Genomic DNA, 19,923 nt, shown 5'->3' with positions numbered 1-19,923 from the left:
AGGTCTGCAAGGAAGAAATCTAAAATTCGTTTGAAGGCCGGCTGCATCTCCCACAAGTCTGTGTCCCCAGCACGTCTGTTCAAGGGACATTCGCTCAGTCTGTGAGTATTCAATAGACTCATGCACCCCTACTAGAGGGCTGGTTGTGTTTTACAGGCTGGATCTTGAACAATGCCTCTCCTTCTAGATCCTGCTCATGTTTCAGAGCTCAGCTTCAGGTTAGTCTTCTCCAGAACACCTTTGCTGTCCTTGCCCCTGAGGCCCCCAGCCCCACTGTCTGGGCCCCTCGTTACTTAGCTCTGGGGGCTTAGCATCCCTAGCCAGTCATGAAGCTTGTCTTTCAAATGAGGCCCTCGGGTCCTCCAGGGCAGCACCCAGAATAGGGCAGGCTGAGGGAGGGATGGAGGCAGCAGCCCGGCCTGCCTCACCCCCACCCCCACCCCCGGCCCTGCTCACTGGTGTCCGTGGTCTCGTACTGGCTGTCCCGCTGCAGCTCAAAGATGTCCACTTCCACGCGGGCCTTGGCTGGGACCTCGATGATCCCATTGATCTGCTCCCGGGCCAGGGCCAGGGCCAGACGTTCGCCGCGGCCACACACAGTTTGGTCGTCCAGAATGGCAGCTGAGGGAACACAGGAGTTGGGGACCAAACTCCTGGGTCCTGAGGGAGGAGGGGCTGGGCTCCTGGACTCCTTGGCTCTGAGGCAGGGCTGGAGGTGGGGTGAAGGGGTCCAGATTCCTGAATCTGAGCTTGGAGAGACCTGGGATGCCGACTCCTAGGCTCAGGGGGAAGAAGGAGCTGGGCAGGGGCTGCCAGACTGCGGCCCAGATCCCGGGGTTCCTGAGGGACCGGCATGGTCGGAGAAGAGCCCCAGGGCCCAGTGGGAGGGTCTGTGGGGAGGCAGGGTGGAGGGGGGCTTCAGGGCCTCACCCATGCGCAGTGATGAGAGCACCTGGCGGCTGGGGCTGGCGAAGGCGACAATCAGCAGCAGCAGCAGCTCAGCCGGCATCTTCCTCCCCTCCTCATGGGGACGCAGCTGCCGCGGCCCCCACTCGCCACCTGCAGGGAGACCCCCCCCGCCCACGGGGAGATTGCCAAAATGGGGGCTTCTGAGCCCCTCTGTGGACTGCCGGATGGGGGGGTGACCACAGAGCCTGGGACGCAGTTGCTGAGCTCTGAAGGGCCCTGCCCTCATTAGAGCTGACAGTGCTGAAGCCATCACTGGGGGCGCCAAGCCTCAGGAAGACTAGCAGTGGTGGGGGGCGAGGCTCACAGCACCCAGGCATCGAGGGGGAGAAGCACTGATGGAGGATGTTCACAGCTACCCAAGCAGGAGGGAGATATGAAGAGGATCTCAGGTAAGAGCAGATTCCAGGGACTATCTCCACCCCAATAGGAAACCAGGAAGTGCCACCCCCCACCCAGTTCCGCCCCTGTCTCTGGGCAGGCAGCCGTTACTAGGCAACAGAAACCGGCTGGAGAGGATGCAGTGGTTGCTAGGCAACCCCATCCCAGGCCTCACTTGCCACCTTCCTGACGTCCCTGGTTCCCACAATCCCACGGGGAGAGGGGCCTGGACATCCGGGGTCTGGAGGGGAAAGTATCTGGGAGTTAAGAAACTTGGGAAGAGAAAGACACATGGAGACACACAGATGGAGACAGATGGGAAGATCCAAGGCACCTAAGGGGCTAAAAAAGAAAAAAGGATAAAAAAAAAAAAAGAGTAATGAGAGAGAAAGACAAAAATGGACACAGAAAGAGAGAGGTTGGGGGTGGCAGAGATATGAAGAAACTCAGGAAAGGAAAGAGGGAAAATGGGCCAAAATATGAGGGAACAGAGAGGTGATGCGAAGACAAGAGAATTGGGAGAAACAATGGAGAGAAACATTTCTTTCGCAATGGGGAGAAACAGAGAAGGAGAGTCGTAGGGAGAAGAGGACAGGACTAGGAAAGAGAAAGAAGGAGAAGCCAGAAGACAGGGAGACGTGGAGACAGAGAGAAAGGGCAGGGCAGGGAGAGGGAGAGAGAGGGCGGGTAGAAGAGGGGGAAATCAAGACACAGGAGGGGACTTCCCTGGTGGTCCAGTGATTAGGACTCCAGGCTCCCAGTGTAAGGGGCGCAGGTTCAATCCCTGGTAGGGGAACTAAAGATTCCACATGCCAAGCAGTGTGACACACACACAAAAAGGCACAGGAGGGACACAACATAGAACACGAAGACAGAATGGAGAGAAGACACAAATTTACTGAGACGCCATCAGTAAGTTGGATGGAAGCAGTGAATAAAGCTGGGGGGGGCACTATCTGCTGAATTGGGTGCCAAACTATGGTCCCCCTCCCCGCTCTAGGGAGCTGAAGACTAGTGGGAGCCAGTGAGCCTCTGCTTCCCACAATTGCTCCCAGCGCCCTTGCCCTCTGCAGGGGGACCACTGGGCAGGGATGAGTCTGGCCAATTGCATGGCTCCCCCTGGTCAAGGGCCGGGCCCCATGGGAAGGGACACTTGAGTTTCCATGGGAAAGGGTTCCTAAGAGGCCTGGAGTGGGGTGATGTGAACCTGGGGGACTCGTCACACCCCACTCATTCCCATGGGAGGAGGGCTTAGGCTGGGGAGATGGCAGAATGAGACCCACCGATGGAGGAGGCAGAAGCACATGGCAACACTTCACATCATCCCTTGTAGCCAGAAAAACCTAGGCCAGGGCCGCCAGAGACTCCCGGGGTCCCTGCTCTGCCGCCACCTCCCAGGTGACCTTGAACAGGTCCCTCTCTCCCAGGACCTCTGGGAAAGACAGGCTGGGGGTAGGAGGGCCTGCTGGACTGCCTGGGGCCTCTGGACTGTAATCTGCATTGAAGGTGAAGGCCTATCAAGGGTGCAGGACGAAAGGAGGCAGGGCAAACCCAGAAGGAGAACTCACAGGGACAGGGGTGTGCAGGGCGGGGCTAGGAGAGCGGTGCGAGTGAGGGGTCATCCTGAGCTCCAGGGGCTTCTGGGGACAAATCAGGGAGGAGACTAGAAACATAAAGACCAAGAAAGAGACAGGGGCCAGAAGGGCGGGGACCCGCAGGTGGCAGACACCGGTGCGAGGTGAAAGAGACAGTCCAGGGACTGGGCTGGGGCACCAGATGGACACAGAGGCACAGGAAGGCACAGACAGAAAGACAGACAAACCAAAGGGAAGTAAGTGGGGCTCAATGAGCGAGAAGGACACACAGACATTACCTAGAAGTGAGACACCAAAAGGGACAAAGACAAGAGGGAGAGCGCAGAGAGGAGGGCAGGGAATGAGGCCCAGAGACTTAAGCAGAGCCAGATAAAGATGGAAACACAGCAGCTGAGTGAGCGGAATGGGCCCTGCCAGGAGAGGAAGACAGACAAGTGGGCAAGTGAGAAATATCGCAAAGGAGAGAGGGAAAATGGGGTGAGGGATAGGGAGAAAAGATGAACAGATACAGGAACGGAGGGGAGGAGAGAAATCGCCAAACTTTGACAAGGAGGGCTAGTCGGAAAGAGAGAGATGGACAGAAAAGGTCTATGAGCCACACAGTTTCTCTAGAGAGCAGGGAAGACCAAGCGGGAGAGAGAAACAAGATTGAGAGACAGACTCCCCAACATGGAGAGAGGAGAAAGGAGAGTCAAGGAGGGAAACTGATGGAGGGAAAGAAGAGTGAGTGGCCTGGAGGGGCACAGGCAGGGGACAAGCACCCACACACAGAAGCATCCATCCATCCATCCATCTGCACAGAGCAGCATCTTGGAAGCAGGTCAACCCTAGAGACTGTAAGCCCCAAGGCAAGGGGAGGAATGGGAACCAGAAGCCAGGCAGGGGGATGCAGAAGGGGAAGACAGAATAGGGGGCCCAGAAGATCACCACGGAAAAGACAAAGCAGGGCAGTGGCTAAGGAGTGAGGGATGGAAGAGACAGGATGAGGAGTGGATCTGGGGGAAGAAAGCAGAAGTAGGAGAAGGAAGACGGCCTCCAAGCCCAGAGAGGGACAGAGAGGCAGACAGGTGAGCAGAGGCCCAGGCAAAGTGAACAGTGGACAGAGGGCAGTGGGGAGAGGGTGAGACCAGGCAGAGGATCCTCCCAGACAGAGAGGAGACAGGAGAGTTTTGAGAGACGGCGGGAGGGGAGGGAGACCGGGAGATCCATAGGGACACACCAAGAAAGGGCTGGGCTCACCGCAAAGAGAAAGAAGTTGGACAGAGTCAGACAGAGGTCCAACAGACACATGAAACGGGAGATTCAAAAACGGAGAAAAGACACTTCCAGGAGACAGAGACCGGCTGGGAAGGGGCCCACGGTAGGTGGCAAGGATGAGGCTCAGGGGAAAGGAGAGAGACTGGAACAGAGTGAGAGAGCACAGCCGGCCACCGCGGACCCAGGCTGGAGCTAGCAGGGGCGGAGACCAGCCAGGAGTCCTGGAGGCGGAGTGAGGCCCCAAGTTAGAGCCAAATCAGCCCCTCAGGAGCCCAGCAGCTGGGGCTGGGGGCCACGGCTGAGCTGGGTAATGAGAAGAAGGGGTGAGGAAAGGCTGAGGGGAAAGGAGGTGGGGAGATGTAGGGTGCAGGGCAGGCCCTTGGTGGGGGTGGGTGTCTGCCGGTCCGGGCGATCAGGGGGATGTGGGCCCCCCACCAGCCGGCAGTGAGCCCAGCCTTCCAGGCCCAGGCCCAACCCGCACCCTGCAGACACTCACGGATCCTGGTGGGACGGAGGGCTGGGCTCCCTCGAGGCCCGAGGATCGGATCGACAAGGGGGAGATGCTCCGGCGCTGGGCGGTGTGGCTGGGGCGGGGGGAGAGGGCAGTCCACAGGGCCCCCTCCCCCGCTCCGGCGGTGGCCCCCAACTAATCCCAAACAGGGGGCTCCCCGGGGGGCAGGGAGGAAGGACAGGTGGAAGAGAAGAGGGCGGGCCGGGGAAGGGAGGAAGGGGAAAGGAGAAAATGGAGGAGGGAAGGGGAGAGAGAAGAGGGGGAGGAGGGAGGAAGGTGAAAACGCAAGGGAGGGGGCACAGGCAGAGCCGGGGGAGGGGGAAGCCGGCCCAGGCAAGGGCCCCCGCCCCCTCCCCTAGCCGGGCCGGCCTGGGGGGGCCACGGGGGGCGAGGACTGGGTGGCGACAAGGAAGCCGGCCATCAGGAGAGGTGGGGGAGGGGAGGGCTGGCTGGGGGGGGAGGGGGCCACCCCTTCCCCCCTCCCCCCTGGATCCCGGGCCGGCCCTTGATGAGGAGGCTGGGGCCTGGAGTCCTCAAGCCCTCAGCCCGCGCCGGGAATGCATGCTGGGGGCAGGGAGAGGCGGACGAGTGGCGGAGCTGGGGGAGGAGGGGGTGCTGGGAGACCCCGAGAAGAGCCGCCGCCGATGAGCCGGGCCGGAGAGGTGGAGAGATGAAGAGGGAGAGGAGGAGGGAGGGGAGGATGGAGAGGAGCAGGTGGAAGGGGAAGGCGGAGGAGGGTGGGGTGTCCCGGGGCGCCCAGCGCAGGGCCTCGGCGGGAGGGCCTGGCCACGGACTCCTGGTCCCTTGCGAGAAGCAGCCGCCGGCTCCGGGCTCCCAGCTGGGCCTCCCTCCCCGCCGCCGCCGCCGCCGCCGCCACTTCTCCCCTCTGAGGCCGCCGCCTGCCTGCCCGCCTGCCGCCCGCGCTGGGTCCTGGAGCGCAGGGGGGCGGGGGGGAGAGAGGAGCGAGGGAGGGAGACAGGGAGGAGAGCGGGCAGGAGGAAGGGAGGGAGGCAGGCGGAGATAGAGAGAGAGGAAGACAGAGAGAGGGAGAGATCGGAGGGAGGGGAGCCGGGGGAGGGGGAGCCCGTTGGTCCGGCTGGGGGGCCCCCGCGAGGAGAATGCTGATGAGGGCAAGGCGCTGCATTGGACAGAGGGCCCACCCCTCGGGCCACCTCCTCCACCACACCATGCCACCGCCCTGCCCGGGCAGCCCTTGGGCACAGGCGCCCACAGGAGACAGAGACTGAGAGGCAGGGAGACCTGGGGAGAAGGCCGTGCAGCTGGGGGAGAGGGCTATGGAGATGAAGAAAAATGCAGAGAAATGGCAAGACAGCCATCAAGAGCCACAGAGGTGGACCAGGGTCCACAAAGCCCACAAGGACAAGGACAGGAAGAAGCCCAGCGCAAAGAAAGGGCCGTCGAGACAAGGGAGCAGACCACAGAGACAAGCTAAGGACCTTGGAGGCGAGGGCAGCTGGTGGACCCAGAGAGCCCCTCATGAAGAGGGGGACAGAGGGAAGCTGGTGGACTGAGGCCCTCGGGCACAGAAGACATGGGGAGCGGTCTGGGGTGACCAGAGAAGAGGCCCACAGAGACTGGAACAAGGGTGGACATCACGGAGACTGGGAGGAGGGCCAGGGAAAGGGGGAGCTGGCCGTGGACCTGGAGGGGGGCCCAGAGAGGCCAGAAAATCCAGAGAGGCAGAATGAGGACCCAAAGGACCCGCTGAGGCAGGCAGGGCGGGCCTGTAGGAACGAGGGAGTAGCCCCGAGAAACAGAAATAGCTCCCATGGAGATGCAGGGATGGGTGGTCAGTAGGGGAATTCTCCATGAAGCAGAGCAATCCCGGGGACCTGAGTAGGTGGGGAGGAGAGTCACCCACCCAAGCATAGAGGCAGTGGGAAAGGGCAGGGAGCTGGAGGGCAGAGCCCACAGAAGTGGGAGACTCCCTCCCTCCTGGAGAGAGCTGAGCAGGGCAGGGGGATGGCAGAGAAGCAGGAGTGGGGATGGGTGGTGCACGGCTGGGTGGGGGGTGAAATTTGGGGGGAAGGAACATGACAGTTGGCGCTGAAGGCTGAGTCCGTGACTCACCACCACCCCCAATGCTCGTGATGGGGAGGAGACACTAAAGCACTCACGTGCAGCCCCCAGCACACGTGACTGCATGCCTCGCAAGAAGGCACACAGTCGGCACGTGGCAACTCTCACGCTGGCCTGGCACAGAAGTCCCTCTGCAGCTGGCATATGGGGTGGCCCCAACATACATCTGACACGTATATTTGACCCTGAAGGGCCTCTGACTTTGCATACCCCTCCTCACGGGATTTAAGGAAGCCCCAACACCCACTCTCAGCTCCAGCTAGGTCTGAAAGCCCAGATTTACAGTGGCCTCCAGGCCATTGCTTATGCAGGGATCCCAGCATAAAATAGTATTCTCTCTAAGCTGATCCTGTCTCAGATGCCCTAGTCCTGTGCCACCACCTCCAGAAAAACTGACGCAGGCCCTAGCTTACTCCTGCATCATCTGAAGTGAAGGGACCTAGTCAATCCAGATAAACTGGGAATTCCAAGCTGAAGGTATAAGCAGAAAGATAAGTCAAGCTGGACCCTTCCGTTTTCAAGTGGGGAAAGGAGGCCTCTGCAAGAGTGAGAATCTGCCCAAGAGCATGGAACCCCAAAGGCTGAGTCTAGCTTCCAGGCCTTCCAGGTTATCTGGTTCCTGCCCCTGACGATTTCACCCTGAAGGCAATAATGCATTCATCTGGACTTTCCAGATGGCACTAGTGGTAAAGAACTCACCTGCCGATGCAGGAGATGTAAGAGACGTTGGTCTGAGTCCTGGTTCAGGACGATCCCCTGGAGGAGGTGCATGGCAACCCACTCCAGTATCTTGCCTGGGAAATGACAGAAGAGCCTGGTGGACTACAGTCCATAGGATCACAAGAGTCTGATACTACTTAGTGACTAAACAACCACCACCTAGGGTTCATCCAACATCCCTTCTACCCTGAATCCACAGCCACGGTTCCCTCTACGCTCTACACCTCAACCACTGTTCCTCTGTTGCATTAACTGGCTCTCTTTCTTCCCTTTTCTTTCTCCTTATACATGCATGTATCTCCAGGCTGGGAGGCGGACAGAGTCTTGTTTTCACCTGCCCAGTGCCCATCCCCAAGGCAGAATTTGAACTTTCCCTCAGAGAACCATATGGTTCCCAGGACTGATTGATTCCTGACCCAGGATCAAAGAACCATATCATCCTGGCCACAGGGATTGGTTCAGAGATGGGACGGGCTCAAACTAGGCCATTGAGAGCCTTCTCCATAGGGTGGCAGAGTCAGACACAACTGAAGTGACTTAGCATGCGTGCAATGCATTCATCCGTTTGGTATGATGCTTTGGATGTCCCACCTGAGTGCAAGCTAAGAGTGTAGATCTTGGAGTGAACTCCTGGGTTAGAATTCTGGTTGGGTCTCTTCCTAATGATGAGACATGTTATTTAATTTCTCTGAACCTCACTTTCTCTCTAGAGTGAGAACATTAGTTCCTCCTTTCTAGAGTTATTGATAGGATTATGTCGGAAAATGCACGGAAAGCACGGAGCATAGGGACTTCCCTAGTGGTCTAGTGGTTAAGGCTCAATGCTTCCAATGCATGAGGTATTAGTTCTATTCCTACGTTGGAAACTAAGTTCCTGCATGCTGCACAGCCAAAATAAATTGTTTTAAAAAGGAAGCACTTGAGATACTAATAAAAATAACTTAGACAACTTTTTTGAAGTTGATTTACAATGTTAATTTTTTCTGTACAGCAAAGTGATTCAGATATACATATATATGCTTTAATATTCTTAACATTTTATTATTGTATATTTGGCTATGTTCGGTTTTAGTTGCAGCATGCAGGATCTTTCATTTGCAGTGTACAGACTCTATAGTTGTGGTGCATGGGCTTAGATGCCCCAAGGTGTGTGGGATCTTAACTCCCTGACCAGAGATTGAACCTGCATCCCCTGCATTGGAAGGCAGATCTTAACCACTGGACCACCAGGGAAGTCCCCTCATATTGTTTTCCATTATGGTTTATCACAGGCTATTGAATGGAATTCCCTGTGCGATACAGTAGGTCCTTGTTGCTTATCCATCCTATATATAATAGTTTTTATCTGCTAATTCCAGGCTCCCAATCTTTCACTCCCCCACCCCACCTGCTTGGCAACCACAGGTCTGTTCTCTGTATCTGTGAGCCTGTTTGCTCCATGGATATCTTCTGTTGTGTCATGTTTTAGATTCTATGTATATCATATGGCATTTGTCTTCCTCTTAGTTGACTTACTATGATAAACTCTAATTCCATACATATTGCTGCAAATTTACATTAGTTCATCTTTTATGGCTGAGTAGTATTCCACTGTGTATATATACCACATCTTCTTTATCCATTCATCTGTTGGTGGACATTTAGCAATGTGGGGAGGGGAAGCAATTAGAACAACTGAATCTCTTGCAGGTCCCCTCCTGTCCTTGGGGAGTAGAGTAGCTCTGGCAACTGCAGGGCTGGGTGGGCGGCAACTTGCTTCCAAGGCCCTGAGAGCCATCCATAAGGGGATGTGAGTAGTCCAGAGCTCCTCAAACATATGGGGATTCCAGCCTTCCTGAGCTTCTGGGCCATCAGCCTGGAAAAAGAGCACCCTAGAAGAAAGTGGAATACAGTACAGACACTATAGGGTCACCAGCTTCAGGTTCTCACCCTGGCTGTCTTTCAGGTCATCTACCCATCTACACATCTTGTTTCTTCAAATGGAACTGCCAGAGCTAGCTGGCCTGGCCTGAGACCTTAGTGACTCTTCAGTATGCGAGATTTCCCAAAAGGTAGGAATTCAGACCTCTGGCCTGGGCCAGAGGAAGCCAAGGGGTATCATGGCAGGGAGAGAAGGGGCCTGGGAGATTCCCATTGCCATCTCCTCTCTCCTGGCTCTGAAAGCATTGATAATGAAGGCAGGAATGTCACTGTCCTGGACTTGGTTTACTTTGAAAGTCTCCTGGACCAGAGCCTGAGTTGAAAGGGGTTTGGGGAAAAATGAGGATCCATGTGGGTACCTTCCCCACTCCCACAGCAGTTTCCTTCCTGGCTCCTTCCTGTCATTCCTCAGCGACCTCAGAGAGAGACCCTCCCTGCCATCCAAGATCAGTCCATGTCCTCTGTTGCTCTGCTTCATTTTCTTTACAACTACTGCCACTGGCTGTCTACAGATCTTTTCTTAAAATATTTATTTTTGGCTGCACTTGGCCTTGCTATATGTGGGCTTTCTCTAGTCGTAGGGAGCAGGGGCTACTCTCTATTTGCAGTACACAGGCGTCTCTTTGTGGTAGCTTCTCTTGAGTCAGAGCACAGGCTCAGTTGTTATTGTCCTCTGGCCTACCTGCCCCGATGCATGTGGGACATTCTCAGATCAGGAATGCAACGTGTGCCTACTGCACTGGCAGGCGGATTCTTAACCCCTGGATGAGCCACCAGGGAAGCCCTGAACCTGATAACTTTTATATTCTCAGAAATTAAAATCCAGGAGGGCACACACTTTTCCTGTTCCTTCTCTATCCCTACAAAGATTAACTTTGACTTGGCATACTGCAGCCGCTGATTAAATATTCACGATAGGAAAACAAAACAAATGCCCCTCCTGGATTTTCCGGTTTCTCCTTCCAACTTCCATTTCCTCCCTTATCCTTCATATCTTCCTTGCTCGCTCAGACTTCCTATTCGTGCTTTTCCTCCGACATTTCTTCCTCTCCCTTCCCTCAAGGGTCCCTAGGTTTTTCTTCCCTTCTTTCTTTCTGCCTTTATTCTTCTCTAACAAAGTAAGTCTAGAGCCTTGATTTCCCCTTTTTCTCCTTCCATGCAATTGGTGTTACAGCTTCCCCTTCGCGCTGACCAGAGCTTCGCTCTCTCCCTTCCTTCTTCAGGGATTCCTAAGCCTCAGCTTCCCCGCCTCCGCCGCCCTCCTGGTGTTTGTGCCTCAATTTCCCCTACTTTCCCCTTGGAGAACGACCCGCCTCCCGCCCAGCGGCCCCAAGATGGCGCCAGAAGCGTCGCTCCGCCACCTGACGTCATCGCGCCGCCCTCCCTTCTCGAGCCGTCAAGAGGGGTCGAGGAGGAGGTGCAGGAGGAACATCCTTCAGAGGGCGTAAGGAGGCGGGCCCTATCAGTAGGGGCGGGCCCTATCAGTCGGGGGCTGGCCAATGAGAAAACGTCGCTGGAGGATTGGTTGGGTGCTGCGGAGGGAGCCCAACGCCCGATGCTATTGGTCCAGGGGTCGGAGACGTGAGCGTCGATTGGTCCAACGGCAGAGGCCAGACGGACGACGATTGGGCGCACTCGGCCATCCGCGCGGCGGCCAAGGAGGAAGGTGGGAGGGGCGTTGCTGCGGGCGATCGGGGGCGAGAGCGAGGCTGCGGAGCAGGCGAGAGGTGACGGCGGGAGCTAGAGAGGGCGCAGCGGTAGGGTGGCCGCGCAAGGGGAGCTGCGGCCCGGGTCCGGCTCCGGCCCCGGGGCGTGCGAGACGGCGGAGGCGGGTACGTGCGAGCGGGCGCGTGAAGGGCCGGTCGGGCTCCCCACCCTACCCGTGCGGCCTTCTTTCGCCACCTCGCCTGCGCACTGAGGACCGGAGCGGGGGCGCGCGCCGGGAGGTGGGGCGGAGCGGTACCAACGGCCCGCGGGGTGCGCGGGAGACCGGGCCTGGGCGGCGGGTGGGAAGGGAGCGAGGAGTCGTGGGAAGGGCTGAGTGAGGAGGGACGGGGCTCGGGCTGGGCTTTATCGGGGACTTGGGTGCGAAGGGAGGCGTTCGAGTGTCCCCGGGAGGGTCTCTAAGGCTCCAGGGAGTGCGCGGCTAAGGGCTTGGCTGTGGGACAACCCAGGATGAAGGCTGGACGGTTAGAGGACAGCTGGGTGCCCGGGGAGGGGTTCCGGCCGTGAGAACGGAGGTGGTTAAGTTGACGTAAAGCGAAAATCTAGTTATGGCTGGAGAGTTAGGCTCATGAGTTAGGTCTTAAGAGTGAAAAGATACCAGGAAATGGATATGCCTAGAAGGGAGATTTAGGGCGAGGTGGAGGTCCCAGTGTGAAGGATGGGGATGAGTTACATTAATGTGAAGAGTTAAATCAAAGTATGTGGGGAGGGAGGGCGAGCGGGGAGCGTTGAGCACTCTTGGAATGGGTTGAGACCTGAGAATGGGTCTCCTTGTAAAGAAGTGTTATGTTATATGAAACTGTGGTCTTCGTGTTTATCGAGTAACTTGAGTAGTAGTCTTTTTGGAAAGTACCAGGAATTAGGTCAAGGTGAAGAGTAGGAATTGGGCATCCCTGGAGGATTTTAGGGTGGTGAGAGTGATCTGTGTGTCTTGGGTGGGGCAGGGGGTCTGGGTAGCCCCAAGGTTAATAGGCTGATGAGAGGGGCTTGGGTTGTTAGGAAGGAGGATCTGGCTGGCTGTCAGGGTTAGGGTGCTGATGCAAGGTTTAGGTATTCTTAATGAGATTTGGACAGTGGGAGGAGTATGTGGGAAAGGAATCTAAGCCATTATGATGAAGAGTAGTCTGGATATTCTTGGATAGAGTATGTGTGGGATCTTTTTGCAGAAAAGAGGAATTTAGGTATCAAGAGGGGATCTGAGCATCCCTGCAGTGGGTTAGGGTGGGGTTGGGTCTTTCTGCAGATAAGAGGGGCTTAGATTGATATGAAGAAGGGTGTCTAGGCATCCCTAGAATGGGTTAGGGTGGGAGGAATGGGGTCTTTCTGCAAGGAAGAAAAGGTCAGATTAGTAATGGGGGGGGGGAGGCGGGGGTCTGTCCCTGGAAGGATTAGGGTGAGGGTGGGTCTTTTTTAAAGAAGGATCTGGGTATCCCAAGAATAAGTTAGGATGGGAAGGGTCTTTTTTGCGAAGAAGAATATGTGGAGAGAGGTTCTGGGAATCCCTCAATTGTCCAGGATGGTTGTCTATGAAGAAGGGGCGCTTAAGTCAGTATGAAGAGGGGGCTGGGTACCCCAGAGGGACTTAGAATTGTGGGTGAGGTTTCAGTGCACAGAAGAGGTAGAGGATTAAGGCGATGAGTGTCTGGGTGCTCTGGAGAATCAGTTAGGGTGGTGGGAGGGGTCTAAGTGTGAAGAAAGTTCTGGCTGTCTTTTGTGAAAATAAGTCTAGAAGTTCTGGGTAGGCTATTAGGGTTGTGGGAAAGGGCCTTAATGTATAGAGGGAGTTAAGTAATTTGAAGAGAGGGACCTGGGAATCATGGGAAAGTGGTTAAGGTGGGCAACGTCTGGCGGTGGAGATGGGTTAGGCCAATGTGAGAAAAGTTTATTGATGTGAGGAACCTGGACACCAAAGGGAGAAGGTTAGTGGGTGATGGGCTATGTGCAGAGGAGCGGGGTTGAACCATGAAAAGGTGCTGAAAGTGGCCGGGCATTGGGACAGTCTGAGTGGTTGAGGTGTAAAGAGAGAGAGAACCTGGGGGTGGAAGCAGAGGAGGAGCGAGCTGTGAGAAGTGGGCGGTCCATGCCTGTGTGAGGACTCTCCTGGGCATGTGGGGTAGGGATGGGGTAGTGTGTTGGTAAGGAGTCAGTAGAGGAAGTACTGACTGAAGAGGTTCCTATGTGGTAGGTTGGGGCCTTGGGCCAGCTGTGCGGCAGGAGAATGAAGAGAGTCAACAGGTTGCAAGGATCTGGTGGTGGGAATTTAATGCGAGTTGATTCAGAGATGAGATTTAGGTAGATTGACTGGGAAGGGACGGGGGGAAAGGTTTTGTGCTTGGTGTTCTTGTGTGTTCAGGAGAGGAAGGGTTGTTAGGGAGTGGGGTGGGGTAGAAATATGGAAGCAAAAAGTGAGAGGGGGAAATAAATCTAGGGTTTTGGTAGAGGAGTGATAAAGGGAAAGAGTTGTCCCTGGGAAGGACTGAGGAAGCAGTGACTTAGATATGATTTGTCCCCACATCTCCTAGCCCAGGGTGTTGCCACCGTCATGACTGAGGAGTCAGAAGAAACGGTCCTGTACATTGAGCACCGCTATGTCTGCTCCGAGTGCAACCAGCTCTATGGATCCCTGGAGGAGGTGCTCATGCATCAGAACTCCCACGTGCCCCAGCAGCACTTTGAGCTCGTGGGTGTGGCTGACCCCGGAGTCACTGTGGCTGCAGAGGCAGCTTCTGGCACGGGCCTCTATCAGACCCTCGTCCAGGAGAGCCAGTACCAGTGCTTGGAGTGTGGGCAGCTGCTCATGTCACCCAGCCAGCTCCTGGAGCACCAGGAGCTGCACCTGAAGATGATGGCACCCCAGGAGGCAGTGCCAGCTGAGCCAGCACCCAAGGCACCTGCCCTGAGTTCCAGTACCATCCACTATGAGTGTGTGGATTGCAAGGCTCTCTTTGCCAGCCAGGAGCTCTGGCTGAACCACCGGCAGACACACCTCCGGGCCACTCCCACCAAGCCTCCAACCCCGGTTGTCCTGGGGCCCCCGGTTGTCGTGGGGTCCCCCGTGGGGCAGACCCGCGTGGCCGTGGAGCACTCGTACCGCAAAGCAGGGGAGGGTGGGGGAGGGGCAGCCGTCCCGTCCGCTGCCGCCACCACTGAGGTGGTGACCGAGGTGGAGCTGCTCCTCTACAAGTGTTCGGAGTGCTCGCAGCTCTTCCAGCTGCCAGCCGACTTCCTGGAGCATCAGGCCACCCACTTCCCTGCTCCCGCCCCGGAGTCTGAGGAGCCCGTCTTGCAGCAGGAGACTCTGACCCCAGCGCCGGTGGAGGTGCCTGTGTCTCAGCCTGAGCCCGTGCCCTCCTCTGACCACAGTTATGAGCTGCGCAACGGGGAAGCCCTCGGGCGCGATCGCCGGGGGCGCAGGGCGCGGAGGAACAACAGCGGAGAGCCAGGCGGGGCAGCCACCCAGGAGCTCTTTTGCTCAGCCTGTGACCAGCTCTTTCTCTCACCTCACCAGCTACAGCAGCACCTGCGGAGTCACCGGGAGGGTGTCTTCAAGTGCCCCCTGTGCAGTCGTGTCTTCCCCAGCCCTTCCAGTCTGGACCAGCACCTTGGAGACCACAGCAGTGAGTCTCATTTCCTGTGCGTGGACTGTGGCCTGGCCTTTGGCACAGAGGCCCTCCTCCTGGCCCACCGGCGAGCCCACACCCCCAATCCTCTGCATTCTTGTCCGTGTGGAAAGACCTTTGTCAACCTCACCAAATTCCTTTATCACCGGCGTACCCACGGGGTTGGGGGTGTCCCTCTGCCCACAACACCAGTCCCCCCAGAGGAGCCCGTCCTTGGCTTTCCTGAGCCAGCCCCAGCAGAGACTGGAGAGCCGGAGGCCCCGGAGCCCCCCGTGGCCGAGGAGAGCTCAGCTGAGCCCACCACCCCAGGCACCTACCGCTGCCTCCTCTGCAGTCGCGAGTTTGGCAAGGCGCTGCAGCTGACCCGGCACCAGCGTTTTGTGCACCGGCTGGAACGGCGCCATAAGTGTAGCATCTGCGGCAAGATGTTCAAGAAGAAGTCGCACGTGCGTAACCACCTGCGCACGCACACAGGCGAGCGGCCCTTCCCCTGCCCGGACTGCTCCAAGCCCTTCAACTCGCCCGCCAACCTGGCCCGCCACCGCCTCACCCACACCGGTGAGCGGCCCTATCGCTGTGGGGACTGCGGCAAGGCCTTCACCCAGAGCTCCACGCTGCGGCAGCACCGGCTGGTGCATGCCCAGCACTTCCCATACCGCTGCCAGGAGTGCGGGGTGCGCTTCCACCGGCCCTACCGCCTGCTCATGCACCGCTACCACCACACGGGCGAGTACCCCTACAAGTGTCGCGAGTGCCCCCGCTCCTTCTTGCTGCGCCGGCTGCTGGAGGTGCACCAGCTGGTGGCCCACGCCGGGCGCCAGCCCCACCGCTGCTCGTCCTGTGGTGCTGCCTTCCCCTCCTCGCTGCGCCTGCGGGAGCACCGCTGTGCAGCTGCTGCCGCCCAGGCCCCACGGCGCTTTGAGTGCGGCACGTGTGGCAAGAAGGTGGGCTCGGCCGCTCGGCTGCAGGCGCACGAGGCTGCCCACGCGGCGGCTGGGCCAGGCGAGGTCCTGGCTAAGGAGCCCCCGGCCCCTCGGGCCCCTCGGGCTGCGCGCACACCCATTGCCTCCCCGCCGCCCCTCGGGAGCGCGGCCCCCGCCACCCCTGCGGCCCCCGCCCGACGTCGCGGCCTGGAGTGCAGCGAGTGCAAGAAGCTGTTCAGCACGGAGACGTCGCTGCAGGTGCACCGGCGCATCCACACCGGCGAGCGGCCATACCCCTGCCCGGACTGTGGCAAGGCCTTCCGCCAGAGCACCCACCTGAAGGACCACCGCCGCCTGCACACCGGCGAGCGGCCGTTCGCCTGTGAAGTGTGTGGCAAGGCCTTTGCCATCTCCATGCGCTTGGCAGAACATCGCCGCATCCACACGGGTGAACGGCCCTACTCGTGCCCCGACTGTGGCAAGAGCTACCGCTCCTTCTCCAACCTGTGGAAGCACCGCAAGACCCACCAGCAGCAGCACCAGGCAGCTGTGCGGCAGCAGCTGGCAGAGGCTGAAGCCGCTGTCGGCCTGGCTGTGATGGAGACTGCAGTGGAGGCTCTGCCCCTGGTGGAGGCCATCGAGATCTACCCTCTGGCTGAGGCCGAGGGGGTCCAGATCAGTGGCTGACGCACCTCATTTCCCTCTTCAGCACCACCAGGCCCGGTTGCTGAAGAACCTCCGCCGTCCCCTTAGGTCTCTGTACATTCTGTGCCCCTTTCCACTCCTCCCAACTGCCACGTAAGTTCTGTAACTGGATTTGTTGTCTTCTGAGGGGGGTGCTCTAGGGTCCTTGACCTGAATAAAGGTGGGCCCCCCCACAACTGTTAGCACTGGTGGCCCCAAGGTAAAGCAGTCAATAAAGACTGAGTTGGACATTTATGTGCTTTTGTCTGGCCTGACTGTGGGATGGTGGAACTTGGAAACTGTGAGCCCCCAGGTTCTTGGGTCTGACTTGTCATGGCTGCATCCCCAGTGCCTAGAGCAGAGCCTGGCAAGCAGTGGAGCTCAGTAAACGGGAATGCAGAACCTAAGAGGGCTTGGAGTCCCTGGGCTCTTGGAGCAGGGACTTCCCTCTGGTCACAGGTAGGGGCAGTGTGGTTCTCTGACCACTAGAGGTCCCCAACGCCCCATGGAAAAACATGAAGCTGTTTCTGCTGGGGGGCAGGAACCTTTAGGAAAGTCTCCAGGTTGTTCTTACCACGCTGTCGCCCCTGCTCTGGCCTGATGTGAGCGGTCTCCTCCAAGGCCATCTGGTGTTCTCACCATGGACCCCTGAGGGCAAACGCACGTCTTGGAAAGGTATGACCTCGGGCAGTGGAGGAGGTGGCTTCTGGCACAAGATCCAGCTTTGGGGCTGGAGAAGATGAACAGTTTCTGGGGGTAGGAAAGTGCTCTGTCACCCACCTGGAGTTAGCCAACAGTTGCTTGTGGCGGGAGAGGTGGTTGGGGTGGCTGGCTGATGTTTGAATGCCTAATTTGTCTCAAGTGTTCTACATTTTTTTGAATCTTCACCCTGGTCCTGTGAAGAGAACATTTTGTAGGAAAGGAATCTGAAGTCAAAAGTAGTGAGGAGACTTATCCAAGGTCATTCAACCCACACAGGGCAGAGCTTGAATTTCAGCGTAGTTTCATTTGACTTAATTGCCTCTGTGCTTTCTCTACATTCTTCTGCTTTCTGCATCCTTGAGGGGGAGGGCGGTGGAGAAGAGATGGTGAGCGTGTGACTGGGAAGTGCCTGGCTTCTATGCTAGTCTTTGTCTCTAAGAGCCCCACCCACAGGGTTACTCCAGTCTTTTTGTTAGGATTCTTACTGGAACCCTAGGGAATGAGAGGTAAAGGGAGCTCTTTGCATTGAGACCAGTGGAAAGGGAGGCCTAAGAGCTGGCCTCTCAGCCTCTCCATTGCTCTTGATTGACTCCCTTCAGCAATCCTGTAGCCCTCTGTGTGCACTGGGGTTTAGGCTTAGGCTTCATTTTTTTAAAAAGGTAAAGCTCCCAGCCCTTTGAGATCTTGAAAGCTCCTAATGAAGAACAGCACTTATCTGTTAAGCTGTTGTTTTTGACCACAGCGTGTTGATCGTGGGCTCCATCTTTTAGTAACCTCATACCCTACAGAAAGGACTAGAACCATCTTAGCCCAGCATACCAGAGCCCCTTAATCCACGAGTAAAGATTCATTCTCAGACTGCTTGCTTTAAAGAAGAGCTGTAACATCGAGAAAGTCATGTCAAATAAATACTTAGAACAATTAGAGGATTTCTGTTTGCAAAACCAGATAAAAATCAGGCTGAATCAAGGGACAGGACTGGAGGGAAAAACCCTGAGGGTTCTGGTTGACTCCACAATAAAGATGCTTTCAGCAGAGAAGCAAGCTCTGTGACAGTGCCCGGGGCAGGGGTCACCCTCTATTGTTGTTCCTTTCTGGAGCCTCTAGTGAAAACTTTCAAGACTCCCTTCTTGAGAAGTTTATGTGCACAGATGTGTTTATGAACAAGAATCATTGTTCACCCCACTGAAAATTCCAGTGTCTTCAGTTGGACCACGGTCCTAAAGAAGATGCATTAATCAAACTCTTGTTGGATGCTGGAGTTTGAGTTGGACAGGCAAAGGCTCTTGAACTTTATGTTTGGGAATTTCCCTGGAGATCTGGATCCAGCAGCTTGTCTCGAGACCTAGGAATCTGCATTTTGAACACAGCAATTTTGGTGGTGGTGGCTTGAAGACCCCACAAAGAACCTTGTGTTGCTAGATTTTTTAGATATAGAAGGTGCTTCAGCAGAGCACTCAAAGGAACACAATGGTGGTCCTCTAGTGACAACGTGTTCTTCAAGGTGTGTGAGGCCCAAGAATGGCTGTGCAGGGGAGGCTGCTTGGAACAGTTGAGCACATTTAGGGGCCACAAGTGGATGCTGCCGAGTTCAGCTCTGGAGTGCCCTTGCATGTGCCTCTCCGGCTGTCACAGACTGGCCTGGGAGACAGTCCTTTCGGGCCTACATGGTTCTGACTGCATCCCCCTACAGGGAGAAGACTGGGACAAAAGACCAGTCTTCCAGCCCAACATGCCACTCTCCCATCCCTACTGACTTGGCTTGAGAGTTGGAGAAGCACTTTTCTGTCTTGCCAAAACAGTGCAGTGCTGATAATTTTTAATTTTTTGGCTGCACCATGTTGTCTGCGGATTCTAGTTCCCTTACTAGGGATGGGACCTGTGCCTCCCTGCAGTGGGAGCGCAGAGCAGAGTCTTAACCACTGGACCATCAGGGAATTCCCAAAGTGTTAATACTTTCTCTCTTTGATCAAACCCTCTCCTACTCTTTTCCTTTCTCCTGTTCCCCTATCCGTCACTGTTGAGTGTTGCAGACTCCCAGCACCTGTGTGTCAGGCATACATCAGCGGGTAGAGCGGTGGCAGGAAGACCTGAGACAGTGAGACCACCCACTGCCGATTTTCAGCGGTGAGATCTTAGGGATCAGCCCAGGGTCTGGTGTGTGAAGCAAGTCATTCCTGCCGAATGACAGGCACAAAAGTTGAGTGAGAGCACTAATGTCATTCTGAAAAAGAAGTCAGGTGTGTATCTTGTATCACCAGACAACTTCAAAGTTGACTCTTTTTAAATGGTCTCCTGAGTCCTCTGTGGATAGAAGTAGGGAACTGCTCTCTGACTTCCTGATTTTCTCATAGTACTCATTTATCGAAGTCTGCTGGAGATCATCTTGAATCCTTACCACCGCCACAGGCTACATATTGTCCCGGTGTAATAGATGCCGACATTGAAGCTCACATACTGAAGGTCACACATCTATAAAACGGCATAAGAGTTATTTCTTTTGTTTGCATCACACGGGCATGTGGGATCTTAGTTTCCCAATGAGGGATCGAACCTGAGCACCCTGCAGTGGAAACACGGAGTCTTAACCACTGGATTGCAAGGGAGGTCCCCAGCAATGAGATTTGAATTCAGGAATCTGAATTCATTCTAAGATTCCAGACTTGTTTTTTTAATTGGTGAAAAAAAATTGCTCAGGCCTTACTTCTGAACATTCAACAGAAGTAAAGCCTTCCCCTCCCAGGCACACACACGGCCACCCCACACCCTGAGTTCCCCACCACCTTTCCCAAGATAGGGACCAAGGAGAGCAGGCAGTG

General features: G+C 56.3%; 2 protein-coding genes across 5 annotated transcripts in view; one reads left to right on the top strand and one right to left on the bottom strand.

The window, feature by feature from the left end:
• Nucleotides 1-5,642, bottom strand: part of GRIK5 (glutamate ionotropic receptor kainate type subunit 5) — a 63,865-nt gene extending 58,223 nt beyond the window's left edge. For 2 of the 3 annotated variants that reach the window (XM_042230954.1, XM_027978357.2), the window contains exons 1-3: nt 4,696-5,642; nt 931-1,059; nt 457-621 (exon numbers count right to left, since the gene is read on the bottom strand). In XM_042230954.1, coding sequence (XP_042086888.1) covers nt 457-621; nt 931-1,009 — 244 coding nt within the window. In that variant the 5' untranslated portion in view covers nt 1,010-1,059; nt 4,696-5,642. Of the gene's footprint in view, nt 1-456; nt 622-930; nt 1,060-4,695 lie in introns of those variants that run through there. The other variant, XM_060398623.1, reaches the window with a different exon arrangement.
• A 5,497-nt stretch (nt 5,643-11,139) lies between these two features.
• On the top strand, nt 11,140-16,657 carry ZNF574 (zinc finger protein 574). Of its 2 annotated transcripts, none has more exons than XM_027978366.3 (2): nt 11,140-11,177; nt 13,698-16,657. In XM_027978366.3, exon 2 carries the CDS (start codon nt 13,718-13,720, stop codon nt 16,403-16,405), a length of 2,688 nt encoding a protein of 895 aa, XP_027834167.2. In that variant the 5' UTR covers nt 11,140-11,177; nt 13,698-13,717; the 3' UTR covers nt 16,406-16,657. The 2 variants fall into 2 exon arrangements, with proteins under 2 accessions (XP_027834167.2, XP_027834166.2); XM_027978365.3 differs by having other exon boundaries at nt 11,140-11,282.
• The last annotated feature ends 3,266 nt before the right edge of the window (nt 16,658-19,923 follow it).

Source organism: Ovis aries, chromosome 14 (genome assembly GCF_016772045.2).
Source record: "Ovis aries strain OAR_USU_Benz2616 breed Rambouillet chromosome 14, ARS-UI_Ramb_v3.0, whole genome shotgun sequence".
NCBI classification, from domain to species: domain Eukaryota; kingdom Metazoa; phylum Chordata; class Mammalia; order Artiodactyla; family Bovidae; genus Ovis; species Ovis aries.
Note: the sequence above shows the minus strand (reverse complement) of the source record. Positions and strands in the feature narration are given on the sequence as shown.

What these genes read in the sequence shown, in the direction of transcription:
- ZNF574 (XM_027978366.3), top strand. Translation starts at nt 13,718, where the DNA reads ATGACTGAGGAGTCAGAAGAAACGGTCCTGTACATTGAGCACCGCTAT.